The sequence below is a fragment of the Tachypleus tridentatus genome, chromosome 2, assembly GCF_004210375.1.
Source record: "Tachypleus tridentatus isolate NWPU-2018 chromosome 2, ASM421037v1, whole genome shotgun sequence".
In the NCBI taxonomy this organism is placed as follows: domain Eukaryota; kingdom Metazoa; phylum Arthropoda; class Merostomata; order Xiphosura; family Limulidae; genus Tachypleus; species Tachypleus tridentatus.
This window is the reverse complement of record NC_134826.1, coordinates 153575823-153593536: the sequence shown is the minus strand read 5'-3', so window position 1 is coordinate 153593536 and position 17714 is coordinate 153575823. Positions and strand designations below refer to the sequence as shown.

General features: G+C 31.9%; 1 protein-coding gene across 1 annotated transcript in view; it reads left to right on the top strand.

Annotated features, from left to right (window-relative positions):
* The window catches only part of LOC143245391 (transcription initiation factor TFIID subunit 1-like), a 78471-nt gene that overhangs the window by 26159 nt on the left and 34598 nt on the right, over positions 1-17714 (top strand). The window contains 6 exon segments of the mRNA XM_076491680.1: positions 1595-1682; positions 4733-4834; positions 5277-5386; positions 8943-9071; positions 12735-12806; positions 15581-15697. Coding sequence (XP_076347795.1) covers positions 1595-1682; positions 4733-4834; positions 5277-5386; positions 8943-9071; positions 12735-12806; positions 15581-15697 — 618 coding nt within the window.

The following is a 17714-nucleotide window of genomic DNA, read 5'->3' as shown; positions in this document are numbered from 1 at the left end:
CCACCCAGTGTGGGTTCTGGACGACAGCACTCTACCTTGGAGCACCTGATTTGATTTGAAATGTCAATCAGAGAAGCCTTTCTCAAACAACAACATCTTGTATCAATATTCTTTGACATTGAGAAGTTATGGCATTTTTCGAGACCTACATATATATAGGTTATGTTGCCATTTGCTCAATTTTAAAAAATAATTTTAATGGACAGGAGATTTCAAGTTTGTGAGGGTTTGACACTTTCACATTCTTTTTTACAGGAACTTGGAGTCCCTCAGGGCTGTGTTTTGTGTGTCACACTTTTCAGTATAAAGATTAGTGCCATCACTGAACAACTCCCTCTCACTTTTGCAAATGGGCTCTGTGTTGACGACTTTCACATCTCATGTCAGTCGTCGAACATGAGGTATATTGAGCAGAAGCTACAGACTGCCCTTAATTGTTTACTGAAGTGGACCACAGCAAACAGGTTTAACTTCTCTCTCTCTAAAGCTGTTTGCATGCACTTTTGCCACTGACAGGGTATTCACCTTTATCCTGAACTCCATTGATGAAGTTGTGCTGCCTGTGGTCCCTGAGACAAAGTTCTTGGGGCTTATCTTTGACCATAAGTTGACCTTTATACCACACATGAAGCAGCTACGAGTCAAATGTACAAGAGCACTGAACATCCTCCGTGTTCTCTCTTCCACCACTTGGGTAGCGGATCGACATTCTATGATAAAGATATATCGTGCTCTTATTTGATCGAAGCTCAACTATGGATCACTGGTTTATGGTTCTGCCAGACAGAAAAATGGTGTTCCTTTAAATAATAGATAAAAAATAAATATTACATTTGGAACATGATTGTATTTATTACTTATAAATTTAATCTTCCTATGTCTATTACATCATTACATAAAAGCAAACAATTAATGAGAAACATTTTAAAAAGGAAGTAAATGTATGGATGACTGATCTTAATCCTTCATAAACAACAAAAGCAAGATAGTGAGGATGGATATACATCTTTTCCTACAGAGCCACATGTAGAACTTATTTCTATTTTCCTTAGCCCTACACTGTAACCATGAAATTGTAAATTATAACTTTTAATGTGGCAGCTTTTAGTAAATGCTACAACTACTTGCAAACAAACAAAATAAGATTTTTTTAATTAAGTATTTTTATTAAAGGTTTGTCTGTAAATTTATGAAGCCTTTACTGAATCAGTTGAAGTGAAGTCGATTTCCATGCAAAGGATAAGAATACGATTTTTCATCTAATGCGGTTTTTATTACCACTGTAGAGATTACTGTATGTATGTGAAGTGGTGTGTAAAACATTACCACTGTAGAGATTATTGTACATTGATAAAATAAAGGATGATTGATGCATTACTGCTGCAACTTGGCTAAAATAGAGTATTTTTTAAAAGATAATTTACAAGGAAAATTGTAAATATGACTGAATTATTTTGGGCACCATGAGAAAATACATACAAGACTAAGTATAAATAATGCATTTTTGGAAATCAAGACTATATTTACTACTCTTGCTGCAGATCTCTGTGACTGTTGTGTTTCCACAGGAGTATGACAGTTTTTTTTTTCCTAGGTTATGGCCAAAATTAATAGTAAAAGTAATGCTGCAGGATGGGTACCATCAAACTCCAACAGGACAGCTTCAGCTTTTAGCCAACAGTGTAAGTTTTTATTATCATTAAACCTTCAGTTGAGTCATTCAACATAACATACCCATTGCTTCATTATAATCATCACAAAATAACCTTCACACAAATGATTTTACAAGAAAATATAACTATCAGAAACTCAATCTTTATAATGATCCAACAGTATAAACTCTAACCAAAGTGTGTACTGAAAGGAGCTGAGGTTAAATATGATGAAATTTAACATTAAAAACTACAAAAAAGCTTCTATTAGTATATGGTTGTTATTATACATATTTGTGAAGTATACTGGTTAGTAGGTGATTGTTCTACATATCATTTATGAAGTATACTGGTTGGTAGATGATTGTTATTTTACATATCATTTATGAAGTATTCTGGGTTGTAGATGGTTGTTATTTTACATATCATTTATGAAGTATACTGGTTGGTAGATGATTGTTATTTTACATATCATTTATGAAGTATTCTGGGTAGTAAATGGTTATTTTACATATCATTTGTGAAGCATACTGGTTAGGAGATGGTTGTTATTGTACATACGATTCAAGAAGTATACTGGTTAGTAGGTGGTTTTTACTTTACATGTATATCACTATAAAGTATATAAAGGCTACTGGTTAGTAATTATCATTATCTTCCTTATTCTTATGAAGTGTATACATTCCACTAATTAATAATAGTTGTTATTTTACATATCTTTAAAAGGTATATAGATGCTACTGGTTTGTAATGGTTGTTATTTTATGTATTATGAAATATATAAAGGCTACTGGTTATTAATTATTGTTACTTTTCATATGATTTTCAAGTGTCTAAAGGCTACTGGTGAGTAGTGGTAGTTACTTTACAAATCATTGTGAAGTACATAAATGATTTTCATTGGTAATGGTTGTTACTTTATATATCATGATGAAATTTATAAAGGCTACTGGTTGGTAATGGCTGCTACTTTAAATAGCATTATGAAGTATTTAAAAGGTACTGGTTAGTAATGGTTGTTACTTTACATATCACTATGAAGTATATGAAGGATACTGGTTAGTAATGGTTGTTACTTTACATATCACTATGAAGTATATGAAGGATACTGGTTAGTAATGGTTGTTACTTTACATATCACTATGAAGTATATGAAGGATACTGGTTAGTAATGGTTGTTACTTTACATATCACTATGAAGTATATGAAGGATACTGGTTAGTAATGGTTGTTACTTTACATATCACTATGAAGTATATGAAGGATACTGGTTAGTAATGGTTGTTACTTTACATATCACTATGAAGTATATGAAGGATACTGGTTAGTAATGGCTGTTACTTTACATATCACTATGAAGTACATGAAGGGTATTGGTTAGTAATGGTTGTTACTTTACATATCACTATGAAGTACATGAAGGATACTGGTTAGTAATGGCTGTTACTTTACATATCACTATGAAGTACATGAAGGATACTGGTTAGTAATGGTTGTTACTTTAGATATCACTTTGAAGTATATGAAGGATACTGGTTAGTAATGGTTGTTACTTTACATATCACTATGAAGTATTTAAAGGATACTGGTTAGTAATGGTTGTTACTTTACATATCACTTTGAAGTATATGAAGAATACTGGTTAGTAATGGTTATTACTTTACATATCACTATGAAGTATTTAAAGGATACTGGTTAGTAATGGTTGTTACTTTACATTTCACTTTGAAGTATATGAAGAATACTGGTTAGTAATGGTTACTACTTTACATATCTCTATGAAGTATTTAAAGGATACTGGTTAGTAATGGTTGTTACTTTACATTTCACTTTGAAGTATATGAAGGATACTGGTTAGTAATGGTTGTTACTTTACATTTCACTTTGAAGTATTTAAAGGATACTGGTTAGTAATGGTTGTTACTTTACATATCTCTATGAAGTATTTAAAGGATACTGGTTAGTAATGGTTGTTACTTTACATTTCACTTTGAAGTATATGAAGGATACTGGTTAGTAATGGTTGTTACTTTACATATCACTATGAAGTATATGAAGGATACTGGTTAGTAATGGTTGTTACTTTACATATCACTATGAAGTATATGAAGGATACTGGTTAGTAATGGTTGTTACTTTACATATCACTATGAAGTATTTAAAGGGTACTGGTTAGTAATGGTTGTTACTTTACATATCACTATGAAGTATATGAAGGATACTGGTTAGTAATGGTTGTTACTTTACATATCACTATGAAGTATTTAAAGGGTACTGGTTAGTAATGGTTGTTACTTTACATATCACTATGAAGTATATGAAGGATACTGGTTAGTAATGGTTGTTACTTTGCATATCACTATGAAGTATATGAAGGATACTGGTTAGTAATGGTTGTTACTTTACATATCACTATGAAGTATATGAAGGATACTGGTTAGTAATGGTTGTTATTTTACATATCACTTTGAAGTATATGAAGGGTACTGGTTAGTAATGGTTGTTACTTTACATATCACTATGAAGTATATGAAGGATACTGGTTAGTAATGGTTGTTACTTTACATATCACTATGTAACTTTTTATTTAACATGGCAGAAGTTAAAATAGAAAAGAGTATTTTAATATTATTATATAGAAGTTGTAGTATTTAGTTAATGTATGTATTAATAACAGAAAACTTAGTTTCTGGACAACAGGAGTAATTATGGTGTATCTATGTTTTAGCTGTATTTAAATGATAATTGTTAATGTTATATTGAAGTATTTTATTTTTTTAAACAACTAACTTTGACATACTTTTTTGTGATCTATGTTTCCCAACGTGTATTTTAAATTTCTTGTCATTAGGATACTGAAATGTAACAAATCAAAGGAAATAAGCTTAACTCTTATTCGTTTGGCTTTTTCACTAAAGTTGATAAATTGATGAAAATTTAGTTGAAACTTTGTAATTAGTTTGTATACAACTCTCTAAGAATCCAGTATTGTCGTTTAATTATTTCATACAGATCTCTAAAAATCCTGACTGTAGTTTAGTGTAAAAATGTACTTATAGTCTGATATGTTCATTTTGTAGCCAAGAATGTGACAAGTTCTGCTGGTAGTGGTACAACCCAGAAACAAGGACCGCAGTCAAGCTCCAAAAGCTCAATGAAAGGAAGTCAACAGAACTTCAACAGTAAGTGTACGCCATTGTTTCTCTGTATGTGAAGAGTATTTTGTACATAAAATAACTATGTATAGCCCTCTGGTTCTCAGAGACAACAAGCCAAAGTATCCATTTCTCTTCTGGTGCCTGATGGGTTTGGAAGTAAGAGAACAGTTATCTATAGTGTATCTTTTATCAATTTTCATTATGTTGAATTATACTTGTAGTTTAGCTTCAGAGTTGGGCCTGAAAAAGAAAATGTGGTACATTAATTCTTTTTTTTTCATGTAATTATTTTTATTACAACAGAGTAGAGAGACTGTATATATTGATACCTTGTGTTTTTCTGGAACATGAATATATCTGAAAAAACTGTTTCATTACTATATTTTTTTAACTTTTATGTTTCAGTTACTAAAGATGTAGAAGATAAAATAGCTATAACTGTTTTTATTTGTGTGATTGGATTCAGAATTAGATGGATCTGAAGAGAGGGAAGATACTGGTTACTCAATATTTCCTGTTGAGAATGAAGAGTTGGTCTATGGTAGTTGGGAAGATGATGTGATCTGGGATGCACAGGTAATTCTCGACATTGTTACAAAATAGCATTTTTTTATCCACTTTCTGGTAGACATTGGAAGAGATGGTTTATCATTGTTGATTTCATTACATTGTTAGCAAAAAACACTTTTCTATATCCTGTTACTGCTGATTGTTACAAGGTATTTTGTATTGTTGTTGCTTTCCAGTGTCTGCAAAAAGCAGTTTCTGTCTCTTTCTGACATTTTTTATGTGATACAGTTTATTATTTCTTGTTTTCTGCTTCTTGTTTCCAGAAGGATTTTTCTTTTCTGTTTCTTGTGGTTGCTTCAGGATGTATTTTATCTTTTACTAATGTTACCAATAAACATATAATGGATACTTTTAGACAGTTATTGAAAGCATGGTCAGAATATTTCTTCACAGAGTATTTAAATTTCCCATATAAATGTCCAGTTTCAATGACTGCTTTCTCCGTATGACAACAACTTAAATTGGATGTTCTATCCACAGGTCAAACTGAATATCATTTTCAAACTATTTCTTAGAATGATACACAGGTAGACAATATTTTCAATATTGGATTGTCTGTAAATACATATGGTGACTGCAAGTCTATATGACATTTTACTGCTGACATCCACGAGTGCATGGGAGTATCACTTCAGCTAGGTAACATCCTTTTAATCCTTAAATTTAAGGAAATGTATGCAAGTAGCCTCTTCCATAACCAACAAAACAATGCAAATATAAAAAAGTACTTTATACTAACATAAGGGTTTAATAACCCCTAGGACCTCCATAGTGAATATCAAATGTTCTTTTGAGGTTAAATGATTATGTTCTCATTTTCTCTGTAATATTACTAACTGAAGGTTAAATCACTCTATAGTACATTACAATGGGATGTTTAAAACATAGGATAAATGTAAATACTTTTTAATACTTCATGAAATAAGCTCAAATCAAAATTTTTGCCTTTCTTTACATTTTCACATATAATTTACTTTAATAATTTATTATCCTTTTTTGTCGCTTAGTGCTGTTATTTATTGAAATACTTCACTGGGTGCTCCCACCCAGTGTTACTATATAGTGGGCAAAGAAACTTTAGCCCTCAACAGAATGTGATGTTCACACTATCCCTTGTGAATCAAGCAGATGTTGGGTTATATAAACAAAATGATTAAATGCTTTAACTACGAACTGCAAACTGTAAATAACACATAATAAAGTAAATTATAAAACTAAAACCTAAATACAATGTAACTGTCTATTTAACATATTTCAAGGTAAGAAATAATATTAATTCAATACAATATAACTGTTTATCTAACATATTTCAACATGAGAAATAATATTAATTCAATACAATGTAACTGTCTATCTAACATATTTCAAGGTGAGAATTAATATTAATTCAATACAATGTAACTGTTTATCTAATATATTTAAACATGAGAAATAATATTAATTTAATACAATGTAACTGTCTATCTAACATATTTCAACATGAGAAATAATATTAATTCAATACAATGTAACTGTCTATCTAACATATTTCAACATGAGAAATAATATTAATTCAATACAATGTAACTGTCTATCTAACATATTTCAGCATGAGAAATAATATTAATTCAATACAATGTAACTGTCTATCTAACATATTTCAAGGTGAGAATTAATATTAATTCAATACAATGTAACTGTTTATCTAATATATTTAAACATGAGAAATAATATTAATTCAATACAATGTAACTGTCTATCTAACATATTTCAACATGAGAAATAATATTAATTCAATACAATGTAACTGTCTATCTAACATATTTCAACATGAGAAATAATATTAATTCAATACAATGTAACTGTCTATCTAACATATTTCAACATGAGATATAATATTAATTCAATACAATGTAACTGTCTATCTAACATATTTCAAGGTGAGAATTAATATTAATTCAATACAATGTAACTGTTTATCTAATATATTTCAACATGAGAAATAATATTAATTCAATACAATGTAACTGTCTATCTAACATATTTCAACATGAGAAATAATATTAATTCAATACAATGTAACTGTCTATCTAACATATTTCAAGGTGAGAATTAATATTAATTCAATACAATGTAACCGTTTATCTAACATATTTCAAGGTAAGAAATAATATTTATTCAAGACAATGTAACTGTTTATCTATCTTTGATTTGATCTGAACTTGAATGAATTACATTCATGTTCACATCTACCCAACTTTTTCTTTTCGAGACAGGTCCCGACCTTTCCTTCTTTCCACTGCTACCTTTGCCTCCACCCAAAAGACCATTTAGTGAGACATTCCCCACCCAAAAAGTCAAGAAAAATAACGATAATTAAATTATTAAAATAATAATAATAATAAAAAAACCACCACTTAATCCTAATAACAATCCACGAAAGGGGACGAAGAGGAACTACAAAGTTCCTGAACACCCCAGTTGGAGAGAGAACTCTTCGGATTTCTCTCTCTCTAAACTGAACCCCTGCCACGTTAGTTTAGTTTAGTTTTGTTTATCTAACATATTTCAACATGAGAAATAATGTTAATTCAACACAATGTAACTGTTTATCTAACATATTTCAAGGTGAGAAACAATGCTAATTCAGTGTAACTGTCCATCTAACATATTTCAAAGTGACAAATAATGTTAGTTCTTTGTGTCAATTTTAAAGTAACAGAAAAATGTACTTTCCATTGGTTATAAACATGTAGTTCACTATGTATAACTGGTTGAGAAATAGCAACTCGGTGTTGTGTGTTGCATCTATCAAATGTTCAGATAAATTTATTTCTCATTTCTTTGAACATGTCCCAAGGAACTTGAAAGATAATACGTAAACAGAACAATTAACCTAGATTCTTTACATAAATGGAAGGTTAGTGTGTGTTAAGAACTATTCAAACTACAAAGACACAAATTCAACATTTTCTGAGCTTGGAAAACACAAGAGAGTGAAATACAACCTTAAGAATTTTCATTAGGTTTGCATTTAAATAAAACAAAATCTAGATACTATAAAACTAAGAACTATAGTGAGTGTGTTAATGGTAACTTTATTGATAAACATTGATCATAGAGTAACTGAATTAAATTGTAAATGTAACATTTTGTGAGCTACAAAGAAAGGGTCACCATAAGAAATGATTTAAGTCTACCAAATTTGGCAGTCTGAAAACACAGACATAAAACTGGACATTCAGAAATTTCATCAGTATTCAGCATTCTTTGTGATAGTAGTTCAAACCTTGAACTGTTAACCAAAAACAGTCATACTAGAATTGGTTCTGGATAATTTTTGTGCCTGCTCAAAATTTATTTTGTTTAGAATACCTATTGTATCACTGGAATGATGTGGTGAACTCGTAACTCACAAATTGCAGTTCAATTGCCCTAACCACCAGGTTATGCTAAATTACAAAACATTAGTGTATTCATCAGTTTTGAATTATTACAGACAGTGGACAAAGATTCAGAACCAAAAATATTAGTTAGTGTATTCATCGGTGTTTTATGTATCACTAGTTTTGAATTATTATAGGCTGTGGACAAAGTTCCAGAACCAAAAATATTAACCCTCGATCCAAATGATGAAAACATAATTCTTGGAATCCCAGATGATCCTGATCCAAGTGATGCAACAACCTCAGAGCCAGTTAAGGAGAAAAAGGTATATTCTGTTTATTAGTAGATACTTAGTGTATTTTAACCTTGTTTTTAAGTACTGCATTATAAATGTCTTCTATAGCTCATTTAATAATTGTATTTGATTGAGAGCATCTACTGATTGTAAATATTTAATGCATTTGGTAGTTAAAAATAAAACACCAAATCTTGGTCACAGCTTCCAGTGAAGCAGTGTTCAAATAACATGTATACATCTCCTAAAGACTTCTCCTTGGTGTGGATTCCTGTACGTGGTGATGGTACCTCCTTGGTAAGGTTCTGTTCTTTCAGTTTACCTCCTCTAGGATCTAAGCATCCACCCATGTGTTTGCCATATGGGGTGACCCATGAAGCGGAGGAGAAGATTCTGATGGTTGAGAGGTCTAGCCCTAACACACCACTTTGGCCTTGAATTCCTGTAGACGGGCAGCCTTGGGGTGGCCCTCCTTGGATCATTCAGCTGGTCCACTTTGGCTAGAATCAACCAAGTACTAGTGTTGGATGTACTCAACAGGTGTTGTGGACATTGTATCTGATGCTGGTGTTTGGGTATAGTACTCATGAAACCCTGTCATTGCTGCAGTGACCTTGTTTGACATTGTGGTGTGTCTCACTCGTAGGGCTCCATGGTGAGTGGGGTCAGTGGTGCACCAAAATTTCCCTCTCTTTATTATGGATTCTCCAATTAAAAATCTTAATAAGACAGTGAAAAAACAGTCTATTGGTAAATGACCAGGTCTTGAAGATTCTGAACAGCAATCCTCACCATCTGTACTACCTGTTGTACCTCATTTTCTTATATTGCATTTTCTTAAAGTGTTTTCAGACAAATCTTTAGAGCAAAAGTCTCCTTTTTTTTCATTTAGAAGGGATTAGAGGGACTTTCTGGCTCTCTAAAGTCAGTAAAGAAGCTTCGATCTGGTGACATATTGGTGGAAACATCTCAACACAGTGAACTCCTCTTTCATTCAAAGGCGATTGGGGATATACCTATTGAGGTTAAACCTCATGCTACTTTGAATTCATCATGAGGAATTATTGTTGAGAGGGATTTGAAGAACATCCCTGAGTTATAGATCTTGCTGGTTTCTCCACTCAAGGAGTTTCTGTAGTGAGGCGTATCTCCACTTGCAAAGGTGGTATTTCAATGCCCACCAATGTTTTCATTCTGACATTTACATCAACATAACCACATAAAACACCCAAGTACTAAATAAAGAAACAAACATAAACAAATGCAAAGTTAAAGAAGCCTTACTTATATAACAACTTAAGCACAAAATAAACCAATACAGAGGAGCACCTTTATACCTATATTAATAAATATAATCCAACATCTAAGCATGCCCTCTACATTCCTACACTCAGTTACACAACCCCCTTCAAACATGTGGTCAGCTATCAGTCATTTACCTCTTTCTTTATTTGTGAACCTGAAGATGACCGAAGAAGGTTGAAATGTTGTTTGTTCCTCTACTTAGAGTTTTCTCTACCCATACCAGCAGTTTTTACATATAATTTTCTCTACAAGTGGATTTTCTAATCATCATGTATGTGCCCACATACCCATCCGTGTTTCCTTGGGTTGTACCATCACTGTTTGTTCTCTCTACCTGTTGCCTGGAGAGACATATGATCAATAAGACTTTGATGCTGTCATTGAACAGTTGTTGTCTCCCTTTTTAAACCTGGTGGACTTTAATGGACCTCATCCCCTCTTGGGAAGTGCTGATATTGATAGGAGGGGCTACTCCATAGAGCATAATGCTCTCTGATCACAAGCTTTCTCTTTTCAAAACTCTTTCTTCTACTTATTTTCATGTACCTAGTCAGTACTGCTGTTGATCTCTCAATTTGCTTCCCTTCATTATTCTCCCATTTTACAGGTGACTAATGCTGCTGTTTGAACTACCCGTTAGTCATCCTGGCAAGTTATTTTAAAATTTTGCTACAAGTCTTTTGAAATATTTATTACTTTACTTTTTGGAAATTGCCATAGCATCATATAATTCGGAACAAGGTCTAGAAAGGGCAAGTTGAGGTGACTGAAGGTATTTTGTACTTGTTAGTCTTCCTGGTGAGTTATGATACTTAGTTATGCTACAGAAAGTCCTCTACAACTTGTATTACTGAAGTTTTTCTCTTAACACTATAGACTTGATGTGAACATTGGTTTTATGTTATTTATGTTTTAAACTTTGTTTTGTTTTACCTTAATTTCCTTTTATGAATTTTACTAAATTTAATTTTAACTTTTTACTGGATGTTTGGTGCAGATAACCTAGCTGCTTTGTGCCATAAAACACCAAATCAACCAACCAACCAACCTAAAGACTTGGCAGGCTAAAAGTATGTTTCATAAAAGGTTAAACAAGTTAACCATCTTCTTAGATATAAAACACCATACCTTGGTCACAGCTTCCAGTGAACCAGTGTTAAAATAACATGTATACTTCTAAAGACTTGGCAGGATAAAAGTATGTTTCATAAAAGGTTAAACAAGTTAACCATCTTCTTAGATATAAAACACCATACCTTGGTCACAGCTTCCAGTGAACCAGTGTTAAAATAACATGTATACATCTCCTGCAGACTTAGCAGGATAAAAGTATGTTTTATAAAAGGTTAGACAAGTTAACCATCTTCTTAGATATAAAACACCATACCATGGTCACAGCTTCCAGTGAACCAGTGTTAAAATAACATGTATACATCTCCTGCAGACTTAGCAGGATAAAAGTATGTTTTATAAAAGGTTAGACAAGTTAATCATCTTCTTAGATATAAAACACCATACCTTGGTCACAGCTTCCAGTGAACCTGTGTTACAATAACATGTATACATCTCCTAAAGGCTTCTCCTCGGTGTGGATTCCTGTACGTGGTTAGGGTACCTCCTAGGGAAGGTTCTGTTCTTTCAGTTTACTTCATCTAGGATCTAAGCATCCACCCATGTGTTTGCCGTGTTTGGGCTGACCCATGAAGGGTAGGAGAGGATCCTGGTGGTTGAGGGGTCCAACCCCAACTCACCACTTTGGCCTTGAATTCCTGTAGATGGGCAGTGTTAAAATAACATGTAATCTAAAGATTTGGCAGGTTAAAAGTATGTTTTATAAAAGGTTAGAGAAGTTAAGTCTTGTTATGGATATGTCAAATTCCAAAAGTTCCAACATTTGAGAGAATTACATTCAAATTTTATCAAACTATTTTAGTATCAGTATATTTAAATTTACTTGGCATCAAATCCTGGCTAATAAACTAAATTTTAATATTCAGTGAGTTTTTTATTTCTTTATTTTATGAGGAAATGCTTCAATAAATGTTAAGTTTTTCCTAATATGAGACATTTGCTGAGACTGAGTTCAGGATATATCTCTGACATTGTATATTGCATGAATAGAAAGGCTAAGTTTTAATCAATCTAATCACATATAATGCTACATTGTTTTCTGAACAGAGCATTGTCAGTTTCATCATTGGTTTGAAAGATTATCTTGTAGTGCCCAAATCAAGTAGACAAGGAAATTGTTTTAAGTTTTTCTTGTCTTAGTTTGAAAGACAGTTAAATTGTAAATAGTTATAGGACATAATTTGGGTTCTGTGTATTTGAAATATGTAATTTACATTTATTTTGAAGCAGTATAAAAGATTGGTGTTCTATTTCCAGGATATGGTGAGGAAATCCAGAATTCTTCTTGGTAAAGCTGGTGTAATTGCAGAACCTGAACCTCCAAGTCCGGTGAGTATTGATCTTAATATAGTGTGAAAAATCTGGATTTCCTGCTCATTTTCAGATGCTCATGTTTGCCTGTATCAGATGAGACAAAACTAATTATCAGTCCATAACCTCTCAACTTTGTAAATATGTTTAATGGTAGTTCTAGATAGTAAAACTTATATAATTTGCCAAAAAAAACATTTTATGTACAGAATCCGAGGGTCCCAGGTTTGTAACTGTTGTAGGTTATATAATAATATTAATATATTTTAACTGCAGAATCTGATGGTCCTAGGTTTGTAAATATTGTGGGTTGTGAAATGTTAATATTGTTTAACTACAGAATCTGAGAGTCCTAGGTTTGTAAATATTGCAGGGTATATAATATTATTAACATTCTTTAACTGCAGAACTGTAACACATTTTAAATATTTGATTGCTCAGTTGAATAGAGTATTGGACCTTTTAATTGGAGGTCCAGGGTTGAATCCCCTCTCATGGACTTTCGTTTCACATAGTCCCTTTGTTAGAAAGCTTATGAATTAAGTAATAGTAATAAATTTACATATGTCAGTCCAGTTAAGTCTCTAATGATTTGTTTGGGTGTTGGGTGAAAGGCCAAGTCGTGTGAAATTCAGCGCCTGTTCTGAAGTTTGTTTTTATTTATTATAATGTTCCTTCAAAATTTAAACTTACTGTTTATATTTTTTTTATTGTGGTTTATATAATTGTATAACTATAGTTTTCAGTTAACAAATTAGACATTTTCAGAAAGGTCACCTTTAAAAACTATAGTAATAATTTATTTACTTGGTGATGTTTTGAGCAAACACACTTTCTCAAGCCAGAAACAAGTCTGTCAGTTAATGACAACTTCGGGAATATTTTGAAATGACCCAATGCACAAAACAGAATGAAGAGCAAGATAGAATTATGAGATATTAAAAAAAATACAGTATGAACTATTATTAGAAATATAGAACAACTTTACGTAGTAAAGAAAGGACAACACAAATATTTTAATTTGATAAAAGAAGGACATTTAAAAAGATTATAAAGAACTGAACCACTCATTCTATCAAAAGACTTAATTAAACAACCCAGTTTAAATATTTCTTTTTCAATTGTGGTTCCTTTATTACTGTTGAAGGAGACATGATGTAAGGTAAGCACTTTAAAAGTGTTGAAGAGAATTCTCTATTTTGTTTAAGTGCCAAGCTAGAGGTTTATCTTAATTTTTAATAACAATGCTATGTAAGTGTTCTCGTGTATGTCAGTGAACAATCAGCTGGTTACTTCGATATAGATTTAGCAACAGTTATAACAAATAATACAATAAATTAAACACTTAGTTGTACTGGTGAAGTGGCTGTTCACAGAATATGGTAATTTATGGCCTATAAGAGATATTGTATGACCATTGTAAGGGCAAATATTGTATCTAACAATTGTAGTTACTAACTTGAGTAACAGATGATAATTGTATGTTCTAATGTTGTTAGCTGACAGGCTTGTTTCTGGCTTGAAGAAGAATGTTTGAAACATTGCTAAGTAAATAAATTATTACCGCACTTATTATATTCTAATGTTGTTAGCTGACAGGCTTGTTTCTGGCTTGAAGAAGAATGTTTGAAACATTGCTAAGTAAATAAGTTATTACCATAGTTATTATGTTCTATTGTTGTCAGCTGACAGGCTTGTTTCTGGCTTGAAGAAGAATGTTTGAAACATTGCTAAGTAAATAAATTATTACCATAGTCATTATGTTCTACTGTTGTTAACTGACAGGCTTGTTTCTGGCTTGAAGAAGAATGTTTGAAACATTCCTAAGTAAATAAGTTATTACCATAGTTATGTTCTACTGTTGTTAACTGAGAGACTTGTTTCTGACTTGAAGAAGAATGTTTGAAACATTGAAACCAGTTGCATGACCTAGTTCAGATAAACCTGTACTTTCTGTACTTATAGTATACTAGCAGAAACCTGCAAAACATTTGAGGTCAAATAAATATTTTTATTGCAACAGAACCTCTTTAAATATAGAATTTCTAGTTATTCTTTCACCAACAACTTTAACAAAATCAAAACTTCACACTGTAGAAAGCTATGTAAATTAGGTTTAAAGTATAATACAAGTTTTGTCAAAAGTCTTATCTTTTGGCTTGTGTATGGTTTTAGAATATGAAAGTTTAATTGTCTTAAGCCTAATATTATTTAAGCTTTTGTAAAGTATGGCCAATAATCAATGAGGTGAATTACCCTAACTTGTGTACATTTCTTACTTTAGTTTATGTAGAGCTAAGTTTTATTATACTTAATACTATCAATAAATAAATGTAGCTATGAGCTAGCAGTAAACCTTTTAAATCTCTGCAATAAGTTTTTAATATGATGTTGTACATAATGTCTACTAAAGCATATTTACATGCACCTCTTGTATACATGCATATTTAAATAGTAAGGTTTATGTGCATTTTCACAACAAATGAAAACTGTATATGATTATAATATATACTTGTTTGTTTACTGTATTTTATGACCTTATGGAGGGCTGTTACAACTACACCCATGATTTCACAGAAGGTCACATTTATTTTCTAATTACTGGATAAATTCTACTGGAAATGCTCAAGTTATCTGAGTTCTTCTGTTCAACTTAAAATACATTTTATTGCTCAACTTTTCTTTGTAGTTTGATATGTTCGTTACAAAAATAATTTGATTTCAGTGTCTGTTTCTATTAATACATTCTTTTCACAGTTTTTGTAATGTAAAGAAAGTTTTAATTTACAAAGCCACCACCTCAAAATGTTGAGAAAGACCCGTTTAACATCTCCAATGACCAGTACTATAACCCTAAGATGACCCAAGACAGTGCACTGAAGCCAAATGTTGGAGGAAATCTTATACAGGTATCTAGTTGTTATTTTTTTTGCCATTTTGTAAGGAAATGTAATCAGCTGACTCTCCTATGTCTGAAAACTTTGAATGCACATTTGAAGCTAAACAGTATGGGAAACTTAACATAAATCACACAACTGAATTTGTCTGTCTTTTAAAAATAGGTTAAGGTAATTTGTCTGAATTAACTAATAAAATGTACCTTACTTGTTATTCTTGTCAAAAATTTCTCAGATAATTTAAGATAACTTATGTAATAACAGATGTATTGCATAACATTGTTTTCTCACTGTAATTGCTTTTGGAAGATTATTTGTCACATTGTTCTTAAAGTGATCTAAGTAGTGTTTAGGAAAACAAATTCATGGACATTTTATACAGACCATTGTTTATAGTCTTCAATAATAATTTCCAGTCATGTCTCCCTTCCCATCCCTGAGTTGTATGACTATGTAATGCATCTGCAGTAATAATTTCCAGTCATGTCTCCCTTCCCATCCCTGTGTTGTTTGACTATGTAATGCATCTACAGTAATAATTTCCAGTCATGTCTCCCTTCCAATCCCTGTGTTGTATGACTACATAATGCATCTACAGTAATAATTTCCAATCATGTTTCCCTTCCCATCTTTGATATGTATGACTGTGTAATGCATCTACAGTAAGTTGTGTCTCCCTTTCCATCTCTGAGTTGTATGACTGTGTAACGCATCTACAGTAATAATTTCCAGTCATGTCTCCCTTCCCATTTCTGAGTTGTATGACTATGTAATGCATCTACAGTAATAATTTCCAGTTGTCTCCCTTCCACCCCTGTGTTGTATGATTATGTAATGCATCTACAGTAATAATTTCCAGTTGTGTCTCCCTTCCATCCCTGTGTTGTATGACTATGTAAGTCTTAACTCTTTTATTTTTGAATCCAGCTTTTCCACTTGAAAGCATGAAATATACATATTCAAATCAGTATTTCTTTGCAAGGTGCATGTACAAGTGGGATTACATTATATCATAATTCCCATGGGTCTCTGTAGCCATTGTATGTTTATGGCTGTTTAACTTGAAATACAACTTAATACAGGGAAACATTTACTTTAGTGTGTTTCATGAAAATTGAATTATGTATCTGGGGCACTATATACAATACTATTAGCTACCTCTGCATTCATTGTTGCAATACTGCTATGTAAACGTGTAAACATTTCTCCGAGAATGATATAGTGTAAAAAGTATTGGGACTAGATTTTCATTGTAGTGACTGTTCTTGAAATGTTAATTTTTATATATGCAAAAACGGCTCGTTTGGGTTGAGAAAATATTTTACATAGAAGAGCGAACAACGTTTCGACCTTCTTCGGTCATCGTCAGGTTCACAAAGAAAGAGGTAACTGACCGGAAGCTGACCATATGTTTGGAAGGAGCTGTGTAACTGAGTGTCGGAATGTAGAGGGCACTGTTAGATGTTTGAATATATAATTTTATTTATTTTATTATATTAATATAGGTATAAAGGCATTCCTTTATATTGGTTTATTTTGGGTTTAAGTTGTTGTATAAGTAAGGCTTCTTTAATTTTGCATTTGTTTATGTTTGTTTCTTTATTTAGTATTTGAGTGTTTTCTATGATTATGTTGCGTTTATTTGACTTGCAGTGTTCGAAAACGTGTGAAGGTGACTTTTTATGTTCTTTGAATCTGGTTTCCATTTTTCTACTTGTTTCTCCAGTATAGAAGTCGTGACAGTTATCACATTGTATTTTATAAATAATGTTGGTGTGGTGTTTGTCAGTGTAGTTGTTACATAGTATAGACCTCAGTTTTGTGCCTGGTTAATATAAAGGAACGCCTTTATACCTATATTAATATAATAAAATAAATAAAATTATATATTCAAACATCTAACACTGCCCTCTACATTCCGACACTCAGTTACACAACCCCTTCCAAACATGTGGTCAGCTTCTGGTCAGTTACCTCTTTCTTTGTGAACCTGACGATGACCGAAGAAGGTCGAAACGTTGTTCGCTCT